Source organism: Pan troglodytes, chromosome 23, assembly GCF_028858775.2.
Source record: "Pan troglodytes isolate AG18354 chromosome 23, NHGRI_mPanTro3-v2.0_pri, whole genome shotgun sequence".
NCBI classification, from domain to species: domain Eukaryota; kingdom Metazoa; phylum Chordata; class Mammalia; order Primates; family Hominidae; genus Pan; species Pan troglodytes.
In genome coordinates, this window is record NC_086016.1 from 38,013,346 (window position 1) to 38,040,861 (window position 27,516).

Consider the following 27,516-nt stretch of genomic DNA (forward strand, 5'->3'; position numbering starts at 1 on the left):
AGGAACAATCCCTTAGGGATGGGCTCTGAGAGTAGATGCCAACAAGAAAACAAGCTAACTGCAATGTCTGCCATTCCCTGTGATTCAGATACCTAAGAGTTAAACATTCAGTCTCAGCTACGGCTCCGGAGTTGGCTGACTCCTTAGGCACTGAAATCCATTCCTCTATGTGATTGGTTGGTTCCCAAAGGGGTGGGGAAGAGGAAAAGGGAGAAGAATGTCACCCGATCCCCAGGGGTAAACAACAGCAAAAGCATCTGCTCAGGTTTTCAACTAAATCTGTGAAATATTTCTGAACACTTGACCACCAAACTTGAAAAACTGTTAACTTCTGACCTTAATCAAAAAGGTTGTTCTGTAATGACCAGATCCTTAGTAATGCAATCTGGACAAACAAATGCAAAAAGACAGTTTAATATTTCTCTAGCACAAAATTAGTACCCAATGCTCGTGTGCTCTAGGTGCTTGAAATCGACACTGCCACCAACCCTCCTCCCCCTTTGCCATTACAGAGAGAAACCAGCCTGCTTGCTTCCACCCTACCATTTTACTCGAACTCTGCCATTTCGGAAATATGACAGGACTACACAATCACATTCTCTCCTCTGAGCCACCTCCTTTAAGAGCAGCCCCATCCCCTTGTAACTTTCTGTAATTATGTTAGCACACATGTGCAGGGCAGAGAGAAGGGAGGGTTTGGGGAGAGAGAAACCCAATACCCTGCCAAATCCATTGGGAAGTCTGCCCAAGTTATTAATCCAGGACGGGGCCACATAACTAAATTAGTTGAGGCAATGCCCTTCAATTGTAGCTAGATTCTTTCCCCAGGGGAGAATGCAGGAAGCGTCTGCCTCCTCAAAATCTTATTACCCCAAACAACTCTTTTTTTCTTCAGAAGTTTCTCTCTCCCATTTCAAAGCTATATACAAAATACTTTTGTTTTATGCAGAGAATCAGAGAGGCAGCGGCTCTCCCTGAGTACACTACAGGGACTCCACACGACTGGTCAGTAAGGAGCTGCTGAAAAGTGCACTCCCTTTGTTCTTACAGCCACAATGAAATTTTAAAGTCCCAATTATGTAAACCAGGGTGAGGGATGAAGAACTACAGTTAAACCAAAGAGAAAGCCTCCTGCAGAATGACTAAACCTGGAAGTCCTTTTACAATCTCAAGCAGTACAGGAATCAGCTCTAGTTCACCTTAATATGGCACCAGAAACGAGGAGTAAGCCATACCCTCTCCCAGGCCCACCCTAAACAATCTGGAATTGCTGGACAGATCATCTCTCAGAAACTGTGTAGACTACAAATGACCCCAAACCACTCTACACTCACTCAAAGAGGAAAGATTCCTCAATACTGAGCACAAGCAAATCAGCTCCAGGAAGTTAAGTGGCAGAGGCTCCTTATGCCTCCTCTTTGTCTCTATTCTTTAATCCCAAAGCCAGATTTAATCTAAATCATGTTACTAATGCCCTTTGCTAACACAGATGTCTCATTTATAAATCCTAGGGAACATAAGTGACTTAGCTCTCTTTCACAGTAATGCTCAGCAAATTAACTACTCAAGGAGGTTCAGTATGGTTACTAAAAACATAGGCTTCGGTATCAAGCTAACCTAGATTTAAATGCCTGTTCTACCACTTTCCAGCTCTGTGACTTGCTCTTCTCTAAAGCCCAGTTTCTTCATTGGTAAAATATGGCTTCTACTGTCCACCTTATAGAGAGAATGGGTGTTTGCATGTTTGTTTGTTTGTTTGTGACAGGGTCTCACTCTGTTGCTCAGGCTGGAGTGTAGTGGCGTGATCTTGGCTCACTACAACCTCTGCCTCCCGGATTCAAGCAATCCTCGTGCCTCAGCCTCCCAAGTAGTTGGGATTGCAGGCATGGGCCACCAAACCCGGCTAATATTTGTATTTTTAGTACAGACAGGGTTTCGCCATGTTGTCCATGCTGGTCTTGAACGCCTAGCCTCATGTGATCTGCCTGCCTTGGCCTCCCAAAGGGCTGGGGTTACAGGCGCAAGTCACCGTGCCCAGCCAGGAGAGTGGTTGTTAATAGCAATGAGGAGTGGGCCGGCCGTGGTAGCTCATGCCTGTAATCCCAACACTTTGAGAGGCTGAGGCGGGCGGGTCACCTGAGATCAGAAGCTCGAGACCAGTCTGGCCATCATGATGAAACCGTCTCTACTAAAAATACAAAAATTAGCTGGGAATGGTGGCTCATGCCTGTAATCCCAGCTACTGGGGAAGCTGAGGCAGGAGGATCACTTGAGCCCAGGAGGCAGAGGTTTTGCAGCAAGCCGAGATCACGCCACTGCACTCCAGCCTGGGAGACACAGACTCTATCTGAAAAATTAAAAAAAAAAAAAAAAGAGTAATGAAAAGTGGATGGTATGTGCATATGTGCATTAGCACAGTACCTGATGCATAGCAAGCATTCAGTAAATAGTACCTGGTACTATAAATTATTATTAAGGACCATAAAACAACTTCTATAAAGGAATAACACGGCCACCTGACAACCTTATTAGCATTCCTGCACCTTACCCATCCCATCATGAATGGTAAACAGCATGAGAATGCCAAAATTTATTTAATGACTATATTGAGCAACTGCTAGGTGACGGGGGAAAAGAGTGAAGGATACAACTTCTCCCTAAAAAGGAGCTCATGTTGGTAGGGAAAGACACAACAAAAAAGAAGGGGAGGAAGAGAAAGTACTGAAAGGGGTCTCAGTATGGAACTACTACCCAGCTTAAGTGTTCCACTGTGAAGGGGCTGGGTTTAGATCTATCTCAGCCGTCAGGGTCATGTTGAATAGATCTGTTAGGGTCATGGGGCAGGAAAATGTCGGAAAGCAAGGCCCATTCTGGAATTCTATACACTAAGAATGAGGGGAGGGGACAGTGAAAATGCACAGTGAGAGAAGGATTTTTATCTTTTCTCTTCACATTATGCCAGGCAAAAATTATAGCAGGCATAGAGTTGACAACCATGATCAAACATTTTCAGGCAGGAACTACAAGATGACTGCTTGTTAGGTTAGTGTAGCAGCACATATTTATTTTTTAGCAAATAGACATGGGGCTCTCAAGGAATTATAATCATGTAGTCATGAAGATACTCACTGGACACAGTGCACTGCACGGGAGGCAGGGAGAAGGGGAGGCCAGAAGGGGCTGGGTTCTGTAAGTCAGTGGCGTGCAAACTCACAAACCAGTGCTCTTGCTCTTTCCTATAAATTTTCATCATCACAATCGCAATCTGTCAAACTCTCAAATACACCTTAAAGCCTGCACTGCTGATGGAGTACAGCAGGGCTTGGCCACTCCTTGGTCATGACAGTACATGTTCTTCAGGAAACAGCTCTGCACTGGGAAAAAAGCACTCCACTGAGAATGAAGGCTCAATATCACAGACTCAGCTTTGCCACTAGCAAGAGCTATAAGAAAATAAGACTATGGCTTTGGTAAGTCATCTAACTTCTCTGGAACTCAGTTTCCCCAAATGTAAAACGGGGGTGATATGATTAAATCTAGCTCTGACATTCAATGGCTCAGGAACTGAGGGCCAAGCTGATGTCCTCTACCCAGAGTTGTTTCAGTGTTAGGGCTGACATGCCAAAGGGCCAGGGTATCAAGACAAATGATTACAATTCACTCTCTAAACCAAACTGAAAGTTCTGGCAAAGTAGAAAGCCATCCACAACATTTCTGGTGTACAAATTAAAAAGACTTACATGCTGAGCCATACCACTCATTTTATGAAGGTATCTCTATTCCTTGGACATTAAATCAAGAAAGTAATTAACAGGAATCAACAGAACAACAGTAAAGTCACCTGGCACCCAGAAGGGCACATTGTTTGCTTGCTAAAGGAGCCCTCCAAACTCTACAGCTGAGAAAGCATACAGGGGCCTTAGAGTCAGCATTCATTCCAAAAACACAGGAATGATGGTTGCTATTTCTGCTTAATAGATCAGGACCTCATAAATGGGTGTCATCTTCACTGGACGAATCATATAGTAAGAAATAATCTTACAAATGCCAGCACTCAACAAACTGGCAGCTCTTTAGAGAGGACTCTCTGGGGACCCAGAGCTGCAGTAACTGAGGGAAATGTATCCAGATTAGATCAGCAAAGGCCTCTCCAGTTCCCCATGAGGTATTGTAGGGGGCAATGGTGCTGGCCAACACACAAGATTTACACAATGAGCTCCCTGAATACTGCACGTGTTCGGGTCAAAAGAGCTGCCACTCTGCTACAAACAATTCATGAAGCAGCAGATGCCAACTGTCCTGTCACCTAGGCCTTTAGCTGCAATTCCTCAAGAAAGCCTGATAGCCTTGGTTTTCATAGTAGTCACCTATTCCTCCCATTTTAAATTAAGGAAAATAATCCTATTTATTGTCTCAGTCTCTTCACCTTTCTTTTCCCAACATAAAAACATGTTTTCCCACCATAAAAAAAATATATTAAATAAGATGTGGTATATCCACATAATGAAGTATTATTTAGCAATTAAAAAATGAAGTACTGCTATAACATGGATTGTGCTAAGTGAAAGAAGCCAGACACAAGGGACCACATATTCTATTGAGTCTATTTATATAAACTGTATACAGAATAGGCAAAATCTGTAGAAAAGTGGAGACCACTTGTTGCATAGGGCTGGGGAAGTAGTGGGCACAGAGGAATTAAGAAGTGATGATTGGCCAGGAGCAGTGGCTCACGCCTGTAATTCCAGCAGATTCAGAGGCTGAGGCGCGTGGATCACTTGAGGTCAGGAGTTCAAGACCAGCCTGGCCAACATGGCGAAATGCCACCTCAACTAAAAATACGAAAATTAGGCAGGTGGCATGCGCCTGTAGTCCTAGCTACTTAGGTGGCTGAGGCAGGGGGATAGCTTGAACCTGGGAGGCGGAGGTTGCAGTGAGCCGAGATCATGCTACTGCACTCCAGCCTGGGCAACAGAGTGAGACTGTCTCAAAAAAAAAAAAAAAAGAAAAAGAAGTGATAACTACGGGGAATGGAGTTTCTTGTGGAATACTAAAAATGTCCTAAAACTGACTGTGGTGATGGTGATGGCTGAATGATTGTAAACATGCTAAAAGCCACACACTTTAAATGGGTGAACTGTACAGTATGTGAATTATATCTCAATAAAGCTGTTTTAAAGTGCCCTTGGAGAGTATATCACCTCCTTTGGGAAGGAAATTTTAATGAGGGAACTTTGATTCTTCTAGCCATCCCTTGTTTCCAAATGCCTTCCTGCTCCTTCCTATCAATGATTCACTTTGCTATTCCCATCCTCTGCTCACTGCACTATCTAGCTCAGGTTTACACCTTTCCTACGAAAACGACTGGGCTATTAGTTTTGTTTTGTTCTTCAAGTCCACCTCCACTCTAGTGGACTTTAGTGTCCTTTCTTACACACCTAGTCTCCTTCTGTCCCAGCTCACATAGTAAAACAATACATATACACAGAATAGTGGCTAAACACCTGCCACACCATGAAAAAAAGAATGAGGATAAACGACCGCACAAAAGCACAGGTTTGGGAGTTTTAACTAATTTGGTTCCAATCAAAGCATTTGGCCAAGTTACTTTAAATGTCACTGTCAGTTTCCACTGCTGTAAAATGGGGAAAACTAATGTATCTAATTGCATGTGGTTATTATAAAAATTAAATGATTAATATGATGCCTGGTCATGAAGGTCCTCAATAAATAATAACTGCTATTTATGGAAGTCTTATGCCCAGTTTTTCTCATGCTGTCATTCGGCAGCTCAGCCTCTATGTCAAAAAGCCAACAATAAAAGCAGGCTGTTGGCGCCATCAAATTGTTCACCATCAGTATTCCTATTTGTTCTAACCCATCTAACTCACAGATCCCAGTCTATTCCTGATACTTTGGCTTTTTTACTTCAATTTGTTTTCTTATTTCTGGGCTCACTTTAACCTCAAACATGTTTAGTATTGCCTTTCCAGTTCCATGTCCCCTTCTCAACCAAAATCTGCTTACTGCCTTAATTTTATACTTTAAGCCACTCTGGACAAATTGTTTACCCACAGTACCAAAGCACTCAGTATCCTATTCTTCCTAAAAGCATATCATGAAATCAAAACAAGACGGACTTTAGAAAGAATTATGATAAAAAAGCTTACAACCTTACAAGGTACTACTTGGCAGCCATGAAATGATGCAGCAGACATAGCTAATGGCATGAAACGATGTTTATAATACAGTAGGGCTGAGCTGGAGGCATTTTACAAAAGTTTACAGAATATGATTGACATCTGGTAAGGAATTTTAAAATGTGTATATATGCAAACAGAGTTACGCTGAAACAAGATAATCAACAACAAAACGTTAAGATAAAGTTAAATATATTAAGGCAGATTTTATTCTATTCTTTTGATCTGCTGTATATTCTAAATTTTCTTCAATGAATGCAAATTACTTTTGTTTTAAAAAAATATTTTAAGGACTTTTAAAAAAGAATTAATTTAAAGATTGCAATGCCTCTTAGCATTTTCTTACCAGCCACTATAGTATGGCTCAGGAGTCAGAAAAACCAGGGTTCAAATCCCTATTCTACCACTTATTATATGTACGACTTTGGCACATCACTTAATGCTTTTAAGGCTTGCTGTTCTCATGTGGAAAATGAAGAGGAAACTCCTAGCCAAGTACTTGGCACATAGTCTTCCATAAATACCAGTGCCCTTAACTCTTCCACTCCTTTACCCTATGACAGTGGTTCTCAAGTTGAGTGTGTATAAGAATTACCAAAGCATGTTAAAACAGATTACTGGACCCCATCCTCAGAGTTTCTGATTCAGTAAGTCTGGGGAAGAGGCAGAGACCATGAATAAAGGTAAGTTCCCAGGTGATGCTGATGCGGCTGGATTTGAAGCCACACTTTGAGGATACTGCTCTAGGCAATAAGACTTACAAAGTCTTCTTACAACATGTTATACAGGTATGAAGTGCTCTTTCACATCAAAAGTATTTCAGGAATACATGCTCACTGGATACTGAATTAAATTAGAAGCTAATACTGCACATCCACCCAAAAGGCCAACCTTACAACATGGGATAATTCACCCCAGCACATTGAGGGAATTGGTCTTCCACTTAAAGCAGTCAGCAAATAACAATTATTAACACTGCATTTAGAATATTCTGGTTCCAGCATGGGAGAAAACATGAGAATGCAGACACAGATCAGACAAATGAAGAGATGGACAAGAGAATCCACTGCAAGAAGTTCTGTGCCTGTCTGGTAAATTCATCTGGGGCAGAGGGGCAGATTCTGTTGTGTCACAGAACACTTGCTTTGCTCTGGGTGCCCTCTGTTGACAAAAACTGACATAGCCACTTCCTTCCCTCCCTTTTCTCCTCCCACCCTAGGGCCAAGAGTCCCTCTAGTGTGACTCAGACTTGAGGCAAGGTTTCCAGTTAGAAAATTTTCCTAAGCCCATATGTAGGCAAGACAGACCTTTCCTTCCTCCAGCTTTCCTAAGTCCCCTTCTCTGTGTGCTTGTATCTGCAGCTTATCTCCAAACAGGTTAATTGTTTCAGGACCATGGAACAAAAAGTGAACAGCATTTAGCATAATGATATGTGAAATTTAAATCACAATTGCATTTCATTTTAGAAATGGCTAGTATTCACACAGAGGGAATAAACTGAGTTTGTAAATAGTGTCAAATACAATGTGAAACTCTGTTGGTATTAAGAATACTGATAAGGCCGGGCATGGTGGCTCATGCCTGTAATCCCAGCACTTTGGGAGGCCATCGTGGGCAGATCACGAGGTCAGGAGTTCGAGGCCAGCCTGACCAACATGGTGAAACCCCATCTCTACTAAAAATACAAAAATCAGCCGGGCATGGTGGCTAATTTTCCAGCTAGTCAGAAGGCTGAGGCAGAAGAATTGCTTGAACCTGGGAGGCAGAGGTTGCAGTCAGCCAAGATTGCGCCACTGCACTCCAGACTGGGTGACAGAGCTAGACTCCATTTAAAAAAAAAAAAAAAAAAAAACTAGACATGTCTAAATCAGGACTTTGGTCTATGGGCTACTTGTTTTTGTAGAACCCACACACAGACTACCAGCTAAGATAGCTTTTACATCTTGTAATGACTGAAAGAAAAAATCAAAAGAAAAACGACATTTCATGACATATAAAAATTATATGAAATTAAAATTTCAGTACCCACAAATAAAGTTTTACTAGAATAGAGCCACAATCTTTTGTTTACTATAATCTAAGCCTGCTTCCCTGCTACCGTGCCAGAGTTCCTGAGTAGCTCTAACAGAGACCATATGGCCCAGATGCTCTCAGATGCTTTACAGAAAGTTTGCCCCCTCCTGTTTTAAACTATTGATAAATGTGACACCTGAACCTTCAGTCAGGTATGAAGTGCTGGGTTTGAAGTCCTATGGCTCTGTCTTAGCAATGACTTCCCCCAACATTTAGTGTGAGTCCTGCACGTGGTGAGGGGTCAGCCTACACTGCCTAACACACTCCCCTTGCATCCACAGAAGCTGAAGGTACTGTGCTAGATTTCTGGCATGTTTTTTGGCTAATACTTATCAGCAATCCTATAAAAGCATCCCATCTTACAAATGAGGAAGTAAGCCTAAGGGAAGTTAAGTATCAGTCCAAACTGGAATTTGAACTCAGGTCTGTCTGACACCAGAGTTCTTTGATCATTCCTCACTGGTTTTCAAACTGTCTTCCAGTCAGCAGAGCCTTATGGGGGAAAGGGCTCCAGGCCTTTCATATCTTTTTTTTCTTTTTTCTTTTTCCTTTTATTTCCCCAACTTCTTACACTTCCATATTGTTTTAGAGATAGGGTCTTTTGTCGCCCAGGCTGGAGTGCACTGGCACAGTCAGCTCACTGAAGCCTCGAACTCCTAGGTTCAGGCCATCCTCTTGCCTCAGCCTCTAGAGTAGCTGAGACTACAGGTGCACACCACCACATCTGGCTAACTTCCAAATCTTTTCTAGGAGGACCATTCCATTTGCCTTTTAAATAAATTGTGGCCAAGGAATTGGTTTTTTTTAAAAAGCCAATTTTATGCCACTTATTACCACCCTTGGCAAATCTCTCAGGAAACTGCAAATCTTGATTTCCTCATCTGCCAATGGAGATTAAAACCCTTCCCCCCAACCCAAATAATAAAGACTCACTGGGGTCTTACCAAAGATCAAATGAGAATGGGTATGAAAGCAATACCCATTACAGGTATTACAGCAATACCTGTAAACTATACAGGACTATAGATATATAACACATAACTATCACCCCTTAGTAAATAGGGAAGCAAGTGGGGAACATAATGTTTGCTGCTGAGCAAAGAAAAATTAAGCATGCAAGTAAAATGCAAAAAAAAAAAATTCAAGTAAAAGTAAATAAATGCCCAGTGCAAATATCAACCCTGGAATTTAACACATTTATTTTAAAACCCAGATTCACTCATTAACAACTACATAGCCTTGGACAATGACTTAATCCCTTTGAGCCTTGGTTTCCTCACCTGCAAATGGGATTTAAAAACTACTTGCTTTATACAGTGCCTGCACATAGTCAGTATTCCACCTGTTAGCCCTCTTTTCATTAGGACACCCCCCGTCCCATGCCGAGACATGTGTTACTCTGAAATTAAGATAATGTATGGGGTCCCTGTACCAATAATAAAATACCAGAATTAAAGAGCTAAAAGTATCTTTATCTTAAACGATCCTGTGATCCACACGACACCACAAAGCTTGTGAGAGCACAGGCTAAAGACACACTAAGGGAACAAAGATCCTAATGTAGTAATAGGAGATACATGGGAAAAGTTCTACTAATTCAATAAGTATATTTATTGAGTGTCTTAAGAGCCTTCTATGGCTCCATAAAATGACAGATTTACATTTAATATCCACTTGACCAAACCCATTAAACTTGTAAGAGGCACTCTCTTGCTGAACATCAGATATCTAGCTTCTTAAGTATTAATTTTTCATATCGCTCTGGCAAGGCAAAGGCAATAAAAACCTAGTGAAAGTCTGACCACAGTTTTGCTTTTTCCCCCACTTTGTCCATAAGAGAAAATCCAAATGGAGTAGTCTCTGTATTTCAACAGGCTGAAGTTGAGTTTATTTAATTTATCCCGTTACCACACTTTACCAAATTCATATTGGGCACATACTTTGTGCAAAGTATTCAAGAAAACTAAGAAGCATGAGAGAACTCTTGTTCTTACAGAATTCTGTGTGTTGGTCAAACCTTTTCACCATAATGCAATACGCAGTGATAAAGTACTATTACAAAGTAGGAGGCTGGGCTGGGCATGGTGGCTCACGCCTGTAATCCCAGCACTCTGGGAAGCCGAGGTGGGCGGATCACTTGAGGTCAGGAGTTCAAGACCAACTCGAACTGGCCAACATGGTGAAACCCCATCTCTACTAAAATAAATATATATATATAAATATATATATAAATAAATAAATATATATATATATTAAAAAGTTAGCCAGACGTGGTGACACATACTTGTAATCTCAGCTACTCGGGAGGCTGAGACAGGAGAATCACTTGAACTCGGGAGGCAGAGGTTGCAGTGAGCCGAGATCCAGCCGCTACAATCCAGCCTGGGCAACAGAGCAAGACTTTATCTCAAAAAAAAAAAAAAAAAAAAAAGTAGAAGGCCGGGCGCAGTGGCTCACGCCTGTAATCCCAACACTTTGGGAGCCTGAGGCAAGAGGATTGCTTGAGCTCAGGAATTCAAAACCAGCCTGGGCAACATAGCAAGACGCTGTCTTTACTAAAAATAAAACATTAAAAAATTAGCTAGGCGTGGTAGCACATGCATGCCTGTAGTTCCAGCTACTTGGGAGGCTGAGGTGGGAGGGTCACTTACTTGAGCCCAGGAGTTCGAGGCTCCGCCACTGCACTCCAGCCTGAGGGACAGAGAGAGATCCTGTCTCCAAAAAAACACAAAAAGCAAAGTAGAAAGCATCTGCCCTGGAACACTGAGTCAGCTCGCAAATAAATGCACTAGCCAAAACCTCAAGGAGAAGGTAGCATTTGAAGTGAGATTTAAAGGACGAACTGTATTTAAACATGGGACATGGGAAATAGTGTAAGTAAAGGAATTAGAATTCAAACCCACATTTAATTCCAAAGCTATGCTACCCCACCCCACAGTGTGGCTTGAACAGAGTACCTTACACAAAACAGAAGGAAAAAGACGGAGGCCATATCACAGAAGGCTTAGGATATCACACTAAAGAATATTCAGCAGATAAAAGCTAAGCAGAGTAATGAGACTCCAGTGAGATCAGAGCTGTTTAAATGCATGATTACATAGTACTTGCTGAGAGTATTTTCTGGTGGTACCAAAGTTTCTAACACAAGATCTTAAGTTACCTGTTGTATTCCCCTGTCTCTCTAATCAACCCTAGATGAGATCAGTATAATAGTATGCAGCTAATGCTATTAAGAAAATTAAAATATTTAATCTGTAACTGAAACCCGTAACTATATTGTCCACCAACTATGAGTCCTTTTGTCTTACCTTATACTTAATTAGTTGGTTTCATTCTAAATCATCTGCCAGTGACTGTCTGTTGAAGAACAAAAGACTGAATAAATATGTCAAGCTTCTTAAATGTAACTCACAAAATGGTAGCCAGAATTGATTATAAAAAGACCATCGATTGCTTGGTAGTACTAACCGCTACAGCAAGAATATCCCTACTAACTACTTAGCTGCCCTAACCAAGTCTAGTCAGATGAATTTCTCGATTTTGAAAATTGCTAATGGAAATTCTATAATTTTCCTTTGTAAATGGCCCTATCTTTAGTCAGATAATTCTTTTTGATGGTCACATTAAACCTCTCATTACAATACAAATCAATTGCCTATATACAAAATAACAGGTCAATCTACTGAAAAGTCAATCAGTGAAATTATGATCCATCCATTAACAAAATATTTAAGCAACTGGGTCATGAGTGGACTAACAATCACAGCTTAACAATCCCAGCAACCCTAAACTAAGCAAAAAGAGGCAAAGCTAGGGGAAAAAGTCAAACTGCGGCATAAAAGGCAGGATGTGACAAACCAGGTACAGAAGAGCGATGAGAATAAAAGCCAGCCATATTTTTAATACTTCTGGCATCATTCATCTATCCACAGATCCACAGTAGCCCTGAAGGATTTAGGAGGTGAGAGAACGCTCAAAGTATGACACTCCCAGGACCCACAAAAACCAAACCCATTACCACCAAAGAGTCCTTAAAGCAAAAAGAAGAAACTTGGGCCCAGAGATGAGAAGATGAGAAGAGACTTTCTAAGGTTACCTGGAAAGCCAAAGGCAGAGTTTAGTGCAACCTATTTTCACAACATCAGGCAATAAGTCACTCTTAACCTAGGACATTTTTAAGACTTTAATCCTTTCAAACATCCTATGATATCCTCACATTCACAGAAAGCTGAGTCTTGAGAGAAGTTAAGTGATTTCCTCCTAGTCCTCGCAGTATTTCCCAAACTCTCTTGGATCCAAACTTTATGGAAATGTTCATACAGACATGTTAAACGATTTGAAACAATCAGAGGCAATAAGGAAAAATTTCATAAGGGAGATTAAGTTGTGAACAAGGATCTTAATGGATACTTAGGATTCTGCTGGTAAAGGAGAAACATTTCAAACGAAAGGCATTAGGAAGAAATAAATGCCCAAGATAGATATTTGAAGGACAGTGAAGAGACATATAAAGCAGAAGAAAGGCCGGGCACAGTGGCTCACACCTGTAATCCCAGCCCTTTGGGAGGCCAAGTCAGGTGGATCACCTGAGGTTGGGAGTTTGAGACCAGCCTGACCAAAATGGAGAAATCCTATCTCTACTAAAAATACAAAATTAGCTGGGTGTGGTGGCACATGCCTGTAATCCCAGCTACTCAGGAGGCTGAGGCAGGAGAATTGCTTGAACCTGGGAGGGGGAGGTTGCGGTGAGCCAAGATCGCACCATTGCACTCCAGCCTGGGCAACAAGAGTGAAACTCCGTCTCAAAAAAAAAAAAAAAAAAAAAGCAGAAGAAATATGTTACTAGGGTAGTAATGAGAAACAGAGCTGGAAAAATGGGAAGCAAATTGTAGCGAGCCTTGAATGTCTGGCTCAGTTTTTACAAAATTCTGCTCAAGTTATAAAGTCCCAAAAATGACTCCCTCTTATACGCATGCTGCCAAGACCCTAGAGTCAGGTAAATAAACTTACACAGATTTCATTTCCTTCACAAAGACCTCTTTTTCTTGGAGATGTCCAACAGCTAGATTCCTGAGCTAGAAATTTCAAATCTACAGATAATTCATTTCAAATAGTGAATAAGAATCAAAAGGAAAATGAGAAAATAGACTTAAATCAGAATGTGAGAACTAATCATTCCCTTGTAAAGCTTCCTTATGGCCTCTTTTCCATAAAATAAATGAGAAAAATGACTTACTAGCCCTATTTACATGCCAAGAAATTTACATATGTTATCTCTAATACTGTAACAACCTTTCATAATAGGAATTATTCCTATTTCACAGATGAAGAAATAGAGGCTCAGAGAACAAAAACTTGCCTAAAGTCATTTAGCCTGTAACAGCAGGATTGATATTTAAACCTAAAGCCAAGGAGAGTGTGTGCATATGTGTGTGTGTCTGTGTCTGTTGGGGGGGCAGGGGTGTCTGTCTGTCTGTCTACAGAGAAATTGCCACAAAACAGCTTTATATAGAAGCTACAGTTTAAAAAAATAAAAGCCAATGAACCTAGCTGATCCTCACTCTGCCATATACCTTAGGACATGCAGAAAGCAGCACAATTTCTCTTCATCACATGAAGAGCTTTCTTGCCCAAACATGCTTGCCACCAAGCATCTGGAGAAGGCTGTAGCCAAGCACGAAGCCACTACAAATCTGCAAATCTTCTTTGAAGGAACCACCAGGCCTCAGCAGAAAGGCAAATGCCTGTTTTCATAGTTGCTTTCATAAAATAGTTATTCAGAATTTATGCAAACTTAGCAAATATGGATGAAAACAATTCTGTTTTCTTTTATTGGAGAAGGAAGAAGATACATATTACAAAACCTCATAACTGAGAACAAATATTTGCAAATTGTAAATCTGACAAAGAACTTGTACCCAGAATATATAAAGACTTCTTATAACTCAATAAGAAGAAAAACCAAATAAAAAGTGGGCAAAAGACCTGAATAGACATCTCACCAAAGCAAACATAAGTGGCTGATAAGCACATGAAAAGGTACCTACTTAATTATTAGGGAAATGCAAATTAAACCACAATGAGCTATTACCATACACTCATTATAACAAAAAGTTAGATAAAACCAAGCCACTTTGGAAAACAGTCTGCGGTTTCTTTAAAAGTTATGCATGAGGCCACGTTGTCTCAAGCTGGTAATACCAGCTACTCAGGGAGGCTGAGACAGGAGGATCACTTGAGGCAGGAGTTCAAAGCTAAATTGAACTATGATTGCACCACCACACTCCAGCATTGGCGACCTAATTTCTCTTTTATTATGATTATTATTATTTTATTTTATTTATTTTATTTTTGTATTTCTGGTAGAGATGGGGTTTCACCGGGTTAACCAGGCTGGTCTCAAACTCCTGACCTCAAGTGATCCACCCTCAGCCTCCCAAAGTGCTGGGATTACAGGCATGAGCCACCACACTGGCTTATTTCTCTTAAAAAGAAGAAATTATGCATGAGATTACCATTGCCTCAGTAATTCCACTCCTAGAAATCTACCCAAGAGAAATTAAAGTATGTCAACACACAGATTTGCAGGTAATTCTTCATATCAGCACTATTCATAATAGCCAAATTGGAAACAATACAAATATCTACCAACTGGTAAACAAATAAACAAAAGGTGATACATCCCTATAATGAAATATTATTTAGCAAAAAAAAAAAAAATGACACAGTGATACATACTACAACCTGGATGAACCTCAAAAACATTATACTAATTGTAAGAAATCTCATGCCAAAGACTACATATATCATATAATTCCATTTATATAAAATGTCCAAAAGAGACGATTTTTTTTGTTTTTTTTGAGACATGGTCTCGCTGTGTTGCCCACGCTGGTCTTGAACTCCTGGGCTCAAAGGATCCTCCTGCCTCGGCCTCCCAAAGTACTGGGATACAGGCATGAGCTACCGTGTCCAGCACAAAAGAGGCAATTTTATAAAGTCAGAAAGCAGAGCAGTGGTTGGCTGGGGGAGAGAGGGAGGACTGGAGAGGGAGCAGGGAATGACTGCAAAAGAATCTGAAAGAATTTGGGGAATGAGGGAAATGTACTAAAGCTGGACTGTGACACAACTCTATACGTTTACTAAATATCACTGAACAAGTCACTTACATTGAGTAAATTTTAGGTATAGAAATGACATCTTAATAGAACTTTTTTTTTTTTTTTTTTTGAGATGGAGTCTCACGCTGTCGCCCAGGCTCGAGTGCAGTGGCATAATCTCAGCTCACTGCAACCTCCGCCTCCTGGGTTCAAGCGATTCTCGTGCCTCAGCTCCCAAGTAGCTGGGATTACAGGCACCCGCCACCATGCCCCATTAATTTTTGTATTTTCAGTAGAGATAGGGTTTCCCCATGTTGGCCAGGCTGGTTTCGAGCTCCAGACCTCAGGTGATTCCCCCACCGCAGTCTCCCAAAGTGCTGGGATTACAGGCGTGAGCCACTGCGCTGGCCATAGAGCTTTTTAAAAAGCAACTGCCAAATACATATTTATATTTATTTTCTCTACACAGTAACTCCAAGGGAAACAAATATGTAAGAAAGGCAAAGTAATAATATTTTGTTTGGATATAAAATAAATAGTCATAATAATTATTATATATTCACAAATCAATAAATATTGATTTGACCCAAAAAATGGCTTTATTAGAAGGAAAGAGATCTATAAAACTGCTAATTTCTGGCCAGGCACAGTGGCTTATACCTGTAATCCCAGCACTTTGGGAGGCTGAAGCAGGCGGATCACTTGAGGTCAGGAGTTCGAGATCAGCCTGGCCAACACAGAGGAACCCCATCTTTACTAAAAATATAAAAAGTAGTCGGGTTTGGTGGTGTGCGCCTGTAATGCCAGCTACAGGGGAGGCTGAGGCACAAGAATCACTTGTACCCAGGAGGCGGTAGTTGCAGTAAGCAGAGATGACACACCTGCACTCCAGCCTGGGCAACACAACAAGACCTTGTCTCAAAAAATAAAAATAAAATAAAATAAAACTGCTAATTTCTCATCTTCAACAGTAGGAAGCCAAAGAATAGTGCCAAAATTTGGACAAATCATGAAACAGCAGAATAAGCATATTACTTATCATGGCAGTGAGCAGCAGAAGAAATAAAATGGTCTTTCCCGGAGTGAAAAGATTTTTAACTGTTTGAAGAATGAAATGATCTAAAATGTAATAGTAAAGCTGATTACATGGATTGAGAAAAGTGCTACAAGAACACTAGACACTACATCACATACCAGACCTTCATCCACTAGAGGGTGTAATGACAACACCACAGAAGGACCTAAACTATTGATGGGTGACCTGGGGTCAGATGTTGGACAGAAGCAACAGTTTGAAAAAGCTTTGCACAAAGGCTGAAAGTGGGGTTCTAGACAACCTAACAGGGGGGAAGAAAAAGCAATTTCACACTTCCTGTAATTTAAGAGCAAAGCAAAAGCATGTTTAGTTAAAAAAAAAAAAAAAGAGGATCAGAAAGAAAATTATTATAGATTGTGAGATACAGAAGGGGTAACATTTTACTTCTGAACCATTTTAATTCAGTCTCCAGCTGGGGGGCCTTAGAGCTTGGGTGGAGAGATGGAAAGTAGGGGAGTGACTGCTAAAAGGTATGGGGTTTCTTGTGTCCCAGCATGAAAGCTTACGGCTGTAATCCCAGCACTTTGGGAGGTTGAGGCGGGTGGAACGCATGAACTCAGGAGTTCAAGACCAACCTGGGCAACATGGTGAAACCCCATCTCTACCAAAAATACAAAAACTAGCTGGGCATGGAGGTGCACACCTGCGGTCCCAGCTACTCAGGAGGCTGAGGTAGGAGGACCACTTGAGCCTGGGAGGCGGAGGTTGCAATGAGCAGAGATCATGCCACTGCACTCCAGCCTAGGTGACAAAGTGAGACTCCATCTCAAAAAAATAAAGGTATGAGATTTCTTTAAGGTTGCATTTTTAAGGACTGTAAGTATTAGAACAATGTTTTTCAAACAGGTTGCAATCCATTAGTGGGTCCAGGAAAAATCCAGCAGAAATCAATTTTGGTCAATCGTTAGTCACAATCGACAATTTTTTGAAGAGGACAGAAAATATCACAGTACTTAGAACATGGTTAAGATAGGCAGCATTTGGTAAGACTAATTCTAAGTTATAGTCAACATATATGTATGTGTGTATACTAGGTCATGACATAAAAGCAACTGCCTCCTTGGGGTCAGTCTTTTTTTAAGCTCAAAAGCACTAAGCTAGAACCTGAACACACTTACCATGTCCTCCATTCCACCAACTATCCCCGAGGGAAGAAAAGTAGTCATCATTTCTTCAACCAAGCCAAATGAGCACTACAGAAGATGTATTTGCTGTTGTCCACGGCTCCCAGTAAAAAAAAAGCCTTGAAAGTTCATTGCAAAAATTTGACTAAAATAAAGTTCATTTTCTACCCATGAAAAAACTGGTTAGAAAAAAGAAAAAAAAAAAATCTTGAGGAAAGAAAATACTTGTTAAGAAAAGAAACCCTTAGGTCATTTTAAATTTACCCTCTGTATTAAAAGTAAGGCTGCCACTCTGAATTTAAATCTATAATTGTCTATGTTATATTTGTCAACTTAAGCATCCCCTTTGATGTTCCCACTTGTTTCTGCTAATCAATGGGACATTGTGTCTTTCAACAGAATTTTAGAAAATTGAAGAAAAAAATATAGTTTTGAGAAGTCATTGACAAGCATTTTAAACATCAAAGAATGGGCCCGGCATGGTGGTTCACATTTGTAATTCCAGCACTTTGGGAGGCTGAGGTGAGCAGATCACCTGAGGTCAGGAGTTTGAGATCAGCCTGGCCAACATGGCAAAACACTGTCTCTACTAAAAATACAAAAATTAGCCAGGCTTAGTGGCGCACGTCTGTAATCCCAGCTACTCAGGAGGCTGAGGCAGAAGAATCACTTGAACCCGGGAGGCAGATGTTGCAGTGAGCCGAGATTGCACCACTTCATTCCAGCCTGGGCGACAGAGTCTCAAAAAAATTGACAACATGACATTTTTCTTTGTATTTAAAATATGAAAAGATAAAATTTAGATCATAAGTTATTTTAACAAACAAGATAGAAAACTTGACAGAAATAAGTTACTCAAGAACTTTCAAGTCATATGAAGACTTCATGCTCCCACATTCTCCAAAGATTCCAGAATATCTTATCTTGTCACACCAGCAAAAGAACACTCATATTCAGAGAGACACTGACAAATACAAAAGGGAAATACAAGACATGGAGGCTGAAAATCGGGGTTCAAGTCCAATTCTTTACTTACTACCTATATAACTAAGACTGGGAGATTCATTTGACAGTCTCTGTGCTTTGGTATTCTTTTATCTATAAAATAGGGATAATAAAGCCCAAGCCACCTAGCTGAACTATTGTGAAGATCAAAAGTGGATATACACAGGAGGGTTTTGTAAACTGTAAAGCAGTTAGCAGATATTAGTTGGGTTTTTTGTGTACCACAAATATATACATTTGTATTCATCAATTAATAAACAAAATAGTACACCACAGCTTAAATAATTTTTAATGATGAAATAATGAAAGCTTTCAACACTTAGTTTTGCAAGTATCCCACTGCTGAACATCCCTTACTTGGTTAGGCCACCCCAATGAAGCAAAACAAATTATCTCTAGTTTGTGTGTATCTGTTCTAATCCTCTTCCCTACCCATCCCCCAGACTGAGTTGACTCTAAAACAATAAAACAAAATTTAGTCAAGTAACCACTAAGGAGATACAAAATTTATGAAACAAAAGTAAGTCTTCCCTATGGTTGATTAAAGTATAAGCCTCTTTTAATCAATTAACTTGTTAAATTAACTAATGTTCTCTAGTTCCCAAGTCTAATAAAGGGACGCTTTTAACAGTCTTAGACCACCTAAAACTAGTAAACAACTCTCTCCTATTTGCCCCCAAGCCCTTTCTTCTCCCAGTAGCTGAGTTGTATGCTTACCAAAAATCACTTGTGTTTATTCACCTGCCAGTTTATAGAAGTCGTAAGTTCTTATAATTATATAATTAAATGTTATATATATATATATATATACACATCAACGAAATAAATTAGAAAAGTTTCCTTGAAAATAACTCTAATGTGAATGCTTCGTGAAAAATAAGTCAAGACACTGAAAACTTAGGCTCAAATTAGATGTGGGCAGGACAACTGTAAAAGACTGGGCAAGAAGGGAAATCATACCAATCTAGATAGACAGTTTCACCCAAATTGCTCTGAATGTCATCAAGACCGTGTTCCTCTTTAAAAAAAAAAAACAAATTAGAACTCACAGATGATGCTCTGGGAGCATAGTTTATGCAAAAAATTCAAGTAGTATTTCAATCACATCTATATATAAGGATCTTGACCTCATATCAGGAAACTAAAGAGTAAGCATATATTTGTTTAAATTAAAAATGCTCTATATTAAAATAAAAGTTTAAAATATTTCCCCACTTCAACCAATTGTTTAGATTAACCCACGGCCTACTAGTTCTGATCACTTTGGTTAAGAAAACACTGACTGTATTTCTTCAATTAGAGAAGGATGGCCATACATCCCAGTTTACCTGGGACTGTTTGAAACTAATTATTGGCATCACTTTTTATTCTCAAAAGTGCCCAAACTTGAATGCTAAAGTTTATATGGTCACCTTATTTATAACAGACATAAAGTTGTTGCACCAAAAGCGAGCGAGGGGCCAGCCTTAGGAGCCTTAGGACCCCCATCACTTTCTAGGAAACCCCTAAGAGCCATCCCATATAAATAATCTTAGCAAAAACAGTAAGGCTGCTGTGCAGAACAAGGCCCTCTTCTAATCAGATTGCTGCTCTTAAGCTCTTCTTATATAAAAACCCTAGAGCTGATGCACATAAGTATTCTCCCACTTTAAAAATACTGCAAATCCATAAAACATTCTAGCCTTAATCAAGGCCTGGGAACACGCCTAAGCACATGCACAAATCACAAACAGTCAACTAGGAATCTAAACCACTACATTGTATCATCAATCTAAAATCCTGCCTGGATTTATTTATTCATTTATTTTTGAGACAGGGTCTTGTTCTGTCGCCCAGGCTGGAGCGCAGTGGCACAATCATAGCTCACCGCAGCCTCAATCTCCCAGGTTCCAGCAATCCTCCCACTTCAGCCTCCCGAGTAGCTGGGACTACAGGCACACACCACCACACCCAGCTGATTTTTTTATTTTTAGTAGAGACAAGGTCTTGCTATGTTGCCCAGGCTGGTCTCCAACTCCTGAGCTCAAACAATCCTCCTGCCTTGGCCTCCCAAAGTGCTGGGATTATAGATGTAAGCCACTGCACTTGGTCCTGCATGGCCTTAGATAAAATTTCTCACTTTTCTGAACTAGTTTTCACTTATGTAAAACTGGAACAATGTTTGTCTCCTCCACTTCCATAGAGAAACCACATTAGAAAGTATAGTGAAATGCTCAGAGTGCTTTATAAAAGCAATGGATTGTCATCCCATAAAGCTTCTTAATAGATCAAGAAAGAAGGCTGAGGTGACCTTGCATAAACATGCAAGAGGTGGCGGGTGGTTTTCCCTGCTCCTTTCCTTCAGGTGTTTAACTCCAATGTGCTATTGGGACTGTATATAACATGACAAAAGAATCACTAAAAAAGGGAAATGCTGGTGGTACACTTGGTGCTACCAAACTTAGTAGTAATAATCTTTAATCAGGAGTCACAGACTTCTACATCTGTGGTTGAGCTTGAAGAAGTCTACGAAGCCCCCACATGGTAAATAAAATAATGTAAATGAGTGAATGGGCACATTCACACGTGACCACATTTTCCTATGGTCAATCAATAATTCTCCAGTACAGAGAAAAGGACCCTCAGACAGAAGGGGAAATTTCAGTTCTTATTTAGCTACTTACTTGAATTGTTGCCTTGGATAAGTCACTTTACCTCTGTGTGCTTCAATTTCCTTATCTTTCCAGAGGGAATATTTGCCTCATCTACTTCAAAAGGGGTGTTTGGGACAATAAGATGAGAAAATACAATGAAAGTGGTCCACAACAATCAAAAGAGTTATCTCTTTTTAAATCACCATTCAGCCACTGATAAGAACCTTGTCTGCAGATGGTTCTCATCTATTTAGGAAGGAACAGTGAAAGAATAAGGAAAGCAAACAGGCCGGGTGTGGTGGCACACACCTGTGGTCCCAGCTACTCAGGAGGCTGAGGTGGGAGAATCACCTGCTCCCCAGGAGTCAAGGCTGCAGTGAGCCATGTTCATGCCACTGCACTCCAGTATGGGTGACAGAGCAAGACCCTGTCTCAAAAACCAAACCAAACCAACAACAACAACAAAAAAAAAAAGGGAAAGCAAACAAAAGCACAATTAAAATTCACCTTCACCCCATTCCCCAGTTCCTCGATTTGCTGAGCCAAAACCATGCTGAGGAGATGTAAAGATCACAAGTTCCATTTCCGCCAGCTCAGACTGTTCAGCGACCAGTGTTTCACGCTGATAAATGCCTCCCAAATCTCAAAACACAAAGTGAGAGTTCACAAGGTTAGGCGCATTAATTAGCAGTACTCATTTGGATTCTGTATTCATCAAATACAACAAGCAGCTATTCAATATTTGCCTATTTGCACACTCTAAGATCTCTAATTCAAAGATCCAACCAGAGTACAAATTAAAGCCCAAGAAAATAAACTAAAATAAACCTGTCACCATCAGAATGTGCCTCAAAGTAAATTAGCAGCTTTAAACCATGGCAAAGGGTCTGTAACAGGCCTGCAGCAGAGACAGCATGAGTAATGAATGTGCAGGTTACAGAAGTGGGCCCCTACTGCAAAAGAAAGAAAAAGTAGGTACAATCAAAGAGACTACTTTTTTAGGCTTTAATAAATTCCTACTAACTCCTTTTGCTTAGCTCCTTATTGATCTGTAATCCCCACAAGAAGAATACAGTACCCTTTCAGTCTTCTAAACTCAGTAAGTCTATTTCCATACTTTACATCAATTAGCTTTACCTTCCTAAATCCACAATAAGCAACATTTTATAAATAATAAAGTAACTGCATTAGTTTGCAAGACTAGATTAAGAGACTAACCACGACCCCTTTATTACATGTCCTAAGTGAAAAGTACAGGATGAAACAGAAACTGTCACTGCTTTTAAAGCAGCCCATAGAACTGTAGTTCTCAACCGCACTACACAGCAGAATCACCTTTGGGATTTTTAAACATTTGAATGGGTAAGCCCAATCTTACACTTACCCAATCAGAAACTCCGTGGGGTGGATCTCCAGGTATGAGAATGTTTTTCTGATATATGACTAAGATATAAAAGTACTATTAAAGGCATAAGTTTCCCAGCTTAGAGAAGCTCTAGGACAGACACAAACCAGAATGAAAAACAAATAAATCTTTACATTCTCTTTAGATTTAGGGTAAATGGCCCTATCTTTTACCAAAAGCTTCCATCTTCAATATTAACAGTGATGAACTCAGTGGGGGATGAACACAGAGCTAACAACACTTCTTCTCCCGATGCCTTATCTGGGGCCACTCTGATATCAACTCAGCACCAAAAGTGCAAGAATTGGACAAATACTCTCAAATCTGAAAGGCCTGCAAATAGGTGACTATTGATTATCAACCATCCTAGTTTTTGTTTTTTTTGTAGTTGTTGTTTTTGTTTGTTTTATGTTTTGTTTTTGAGACAAAGTCTCGCTCTATCACTCAGGCTGGAATGCAATGGTGTAGTCTCAGCTCACTGCAACCTCTACCTCCCCAGTTCAAGCAATTCTCCTGCCTCAGCCTCCCGAGTAGCCAGGACTACAACTGCGTACCACCACAACCAGCTAATTTTTGTATTTTTAGTAGAGCCGGGGTTTCACTATGTTGGCCAGGCTGGTCTCAAACTCCTGACCTCATGATCCACCCACCTTGGCCTCCCAAAGTACTGGGATTACAGGCATGAGCCACCGCACCCAGCCGACCATCCTAGTTTTTAAGATCCACTTCAGGAGCTCTGATGAGATTCAATGAACTTCTGGAAAGGACACTATGAACTCTTTCGTTTAGCACTATAACTCACATCCCCTGGACAAGTATAACAATGGTAGCTTTTTTTGACAACCCTGTAAGGAATAATGGCATTCCAAGATATTTCTAGGAGCTACCCTTTCAAATCTCCTGAAGAACGTCAATATCCCCAAACATCAAAGATACAAATTTCTTTCAGAGGCGAGGTGATTTAAGCCACACCATTTCTCTAAGAGGAAGCCTTACCTGTTCTTCTATCCTCACTCTGTTTCAACGTCATGGGCTCAAGTATTCAAACAACAAAAAGATAGGGAAGGCATTTTACACACTTGCCTAAACCATACTGAGGGTGTCTCGTAGGAAGCAATTCTGCTCTGACCCATAATAGGGCCTGGGCTTTTCCAGTCATCCTCCCATCTAACAAAGAAAGGTGGCAGAAACTTTGCTTTCTCAGGCAAGCTTTCCCTGATTAAAACCATAAGGCTGAATTCCCCCAGGGAGGAGAATGGAATTTTCTTGCTACAGATCATTACAAGGACTCAAAAACTCTGTGCAGGCAGGGGCTAACTGGCAGGTAATAGAGACAAGTCCAGCATTCAGAATTATAAGGCATCGAGAAAACCAGGTCAAAAAATTATTACGTAGCCTGGAGAAGAAAATACAAAACCAATCATGACTGTGCTTGAGTGATTATTTTCTCTTATAATATCCACAATTTTAATAACATAATACTTATAGAATTTAAAAATATGCTTAATTTACATCTGTAAAAGTAAATTCACTGCTGAAACAAGCCACATTTCCTTTCAAAGTAAGTAATTTCAGGAAATGCTCTCTATCATAGCAACCCTTTGATGAAACACACCACACACATACATCATCTGAGTTACAAACAGCAGATACCAACCTGGCTGTCCCGCGCTGGGAATCCATGATAACCTGGAGTCAGAGGCTCGTTCTATGAGAAAGACAAGAAAAATATCAAACCATGAGATGAAAGAAAATGTTAGGCATAATCAAAATCATCCAAACTGATCAAATATAAATTCCTGCCCTGGTTCCTAAAATGTTCCATTAACTGTATTCCACCCTACCTAAGTGTATATATCTCCTCGTTAAGCCTCTACACTGGCAAAAACAAAAAACAGTATTTGCTTAGGAGCACTATTCATAAAAACTATTTTCTTCCTTATGCAGCTAAATGTTTCCTTTCCAGTATATCTTAGGCAGGGTGCTACTGCGACTGGGGTCAGAGTTAATTCCTAACTTCATCATACACTGTGGGACTTCAGCACCCCCAGCCCCAACTCACAGTAAGCCACTAGCACCCCTAAACACTAGGATAACCAAAAACTTGTTGGTTTATTTCCAAATGTCCCCTGGATGGAAAGGGGACAAGTACCAACCCTGCTGAGAACTGCCTCTTAACCCAGAAAAGTTTTAGGTCTTCGTCTCTATCAGCCTGTTTCCCCTCAGTTTTTACTTTTTTATTTATTTATTTTTTGTTTTATCCCCTCAGTTCTTTGAAATCTGGATGAAATCTGACCTCTGTTCAAGACTTCCTCTACTACTCTATATCATCCTATGGACTCAAGTGACTCCTCCTAATATTTAATATTTACTTAGCTTACTTGTGCAGCTTACTTTTTATGTTATTTATGATTCTAATTAATCTTATTTTTTAAAGGTATATCATGTTGAGTATCTGTCTCATTTTCACTTTAAACCACTAAGTCAAGATCCTTGAGGGCAAGGATGATAGCTAATAAAAGCCATGCAAACCCTAATTTAGTATAAGGTCATATAACATGAACACTCATTTCCAGCTTACTTGACCCATTCAATCATTCAGTTAATATATACTAATATTAATATTTTGCAAGCACTGTTAGTCGACTGATGGAGTAAAAAAGATGAATTAAAAATAAGGCCCTTGCTTTCAAGGGAACTTTTAAATGAGGGAAGATGCACGTGCACACGAAGGAGTAAATGAGAACATACATTGCTTTTGTAATTTTCAAAGTGCTCAACATTGCTACTTAGATATTCATCCTCTTCTTCCATTCATTGTACTTTCATTCCTACTAGCAGAACAGCGTATAAGAAATTTTCATTGATAGGACTTTTGAATATAACAATAGAGTAAACTTTCCACTAATTGGTAGGTTGACTATATTCAGATATTTGATAGTCAAAAGCATGGAAGTCTGAAGACAACTTAAGCTTACTGCAGAGACCCTGTGTCTTGTTCATCATGGTTTCCCTGAGATCTAGCACAGTATCTAACACATGTAGACACCCAAAAGAATGTGTAATAAATAAATGGAGCTAAATAACCAGAAAATGTGTAGGAATTCAGACAGTTCTGCAAAAGAGATGTGCAAATGGCCAGTAAGTACATGAAGAGATGCTCAATATCATAAGTCATTATGCAAATCAAAACCACATTGAGATAAAACTCACACTCATCAGAATGGTTATAAACAAAATGCCAGACAACAATAAGTATTGTCAAAGACGTGGAGAAATCAGAATTCTTCTACACTGCGGGTGGGAATGTAAAATGGTATAGCTGCTCTGGAAACAGTTGGATAGTCCTTCTATTAAACATAGAGTTATATGACCCAGCAATTCCACACCTGGGTATATAACTAAGAAAACTGAAAACATATGTCCACACAAAATAATATACATGAATGTTCATAGCAGCATTATTTCATAATAACCAAACAGCAGAAAAAAACCAAAATGTCCGTCGATTGATGAATGGATAAATGAAGTATGGTACATCCATAGTGGAATATTATTCAGTAATTTTAAAAATAAAGTACAGATACAACACAGATGAATACTGAAAACACCATGCTTGAAAACAGACACAAAAGGCCACAAATTATATAATTTGATTTGTATGAAATATCAAGAATAGGCAGATTATTCATAGAGGCAGAAAATAAATTAGTGGTTCCAGGGACTAGCGGGAAGAAATGAGCAGTGACTGCTAATGGCGACCAGGTTTATCTGGAGGGAGATGACAATGTTCTGGAGTTAGATTTTAGTGATGGATGCACACATCCATTATTATATTAAAAACCACCAAAACACTAAAAGCACTTCATAAATGCGAGATTTATGGTCTGTGAATTGTATCTCATTAAATCTGTTATTTAAAAATAATAATAGTTACAGGCAATGTTGGCTATTTTTCATACTGATTTTTATAGGGGAGACATGCAGTTTAGATTTTAACAAAAGAACAAGGCTCCTTCCGAAATGCACAAGTGCCTTTTGTTTGTTCTGGATTCTACAAATTTACTTCCACACACCATTCTCTACAAATTTTAACAATGATGATGATAACCCCCCAGTTATTAAGCACCTAATCAGTACAGTTCCAGGATGGTGGGAAAGAGGAAGAGATAGAGGCAAAAAGAATGAGATAATATAGCAGTATACAAAAATATATTTCCTATCACTGGGGAAACTAACTGAGAGAAGGTAAGTAACTGGCCCAATAACACATAGATATTGAATGGGAAATTCAAACTGCCAACCTGTGTCTGCTGGACTACAAACCCCTGTTCTTTCCATTTTTCCAGGTTCTCATCCCTACTAATGATTCCATATTATTCCCTTACAATAAACATTTCATGATTGTCTGAGAAGGGGATTATCTGATTAAGAAAGTAATCAAAAACCCCAAAAGCATATTAACAGAAATTCATCACTCCCAGAGGACATCCCACATATGAACCATATTCCATAAAATCCTGGAGTTCAACAATGCAAAAAATATAAGGAAAAGATCACATTCGTATAAGCCAGTATTGTCAAAAACTTCAATAGAAAAGTTGGTCATAACAGGTTACACAGAGATGTGTCAGAGGAAATGGATTTACTCCTCCACCTGCCTTAGCACTCTTCTTTATTTCCTACCTCTCAGATAAGGCTATTTGGAACTCTCAAGCCCTCCCTGTATATATCTGTCTCTTACAAATGCATTAATTTTGCATGATTTTGAATTTTACAGACATGGATCCTATTGCAGGTATTCTTCAGTAATTTGGCATTTTTGCTCAATACTATGTAAGATTCATCTCCACTAGGGCACATAACTGTATTTTACTATG

General features: G+C 39.8%; 1 protein-coding gene and 1 pseudogene across 27 annotated transcripts in view; both read right to left on the reverse strand.

The window, feature by feature from the left end:
* The window catches only part of LOC129138400 (NADH dehydrogenase [ubiquinone] 1 alpha subcomplex subunit 9, mitochondrial-like), a 29,867-nt pseudogene extending 19,411 nt beyond the window's left edge, over positions 1 to 10,456 (reverse strand).
* The window catches only part of RBFOX2 (RNA binding fox-1 homolog 2), a 290,149-nt gene that overhangs the window by 175,719 nt on the left and 86,914 nt on the right, over positions 1 to 27,516 (reverse strand). For all 27 annotated transcript variants that reach the window (XM_054675457.2, XM_054675458.2, XM_054675459.2 and 24 more), the window contains exon 2: positions 24,294 to 24,344. In XM_054675457.2, coding sequence (XP_054531432.1) covers positions 24,294 to 24,344 — 51 coding nt within the window. The remainder of the gene's footprint in view (positions 1 to 24,293; positions 24,345 to 27,516) is intronic.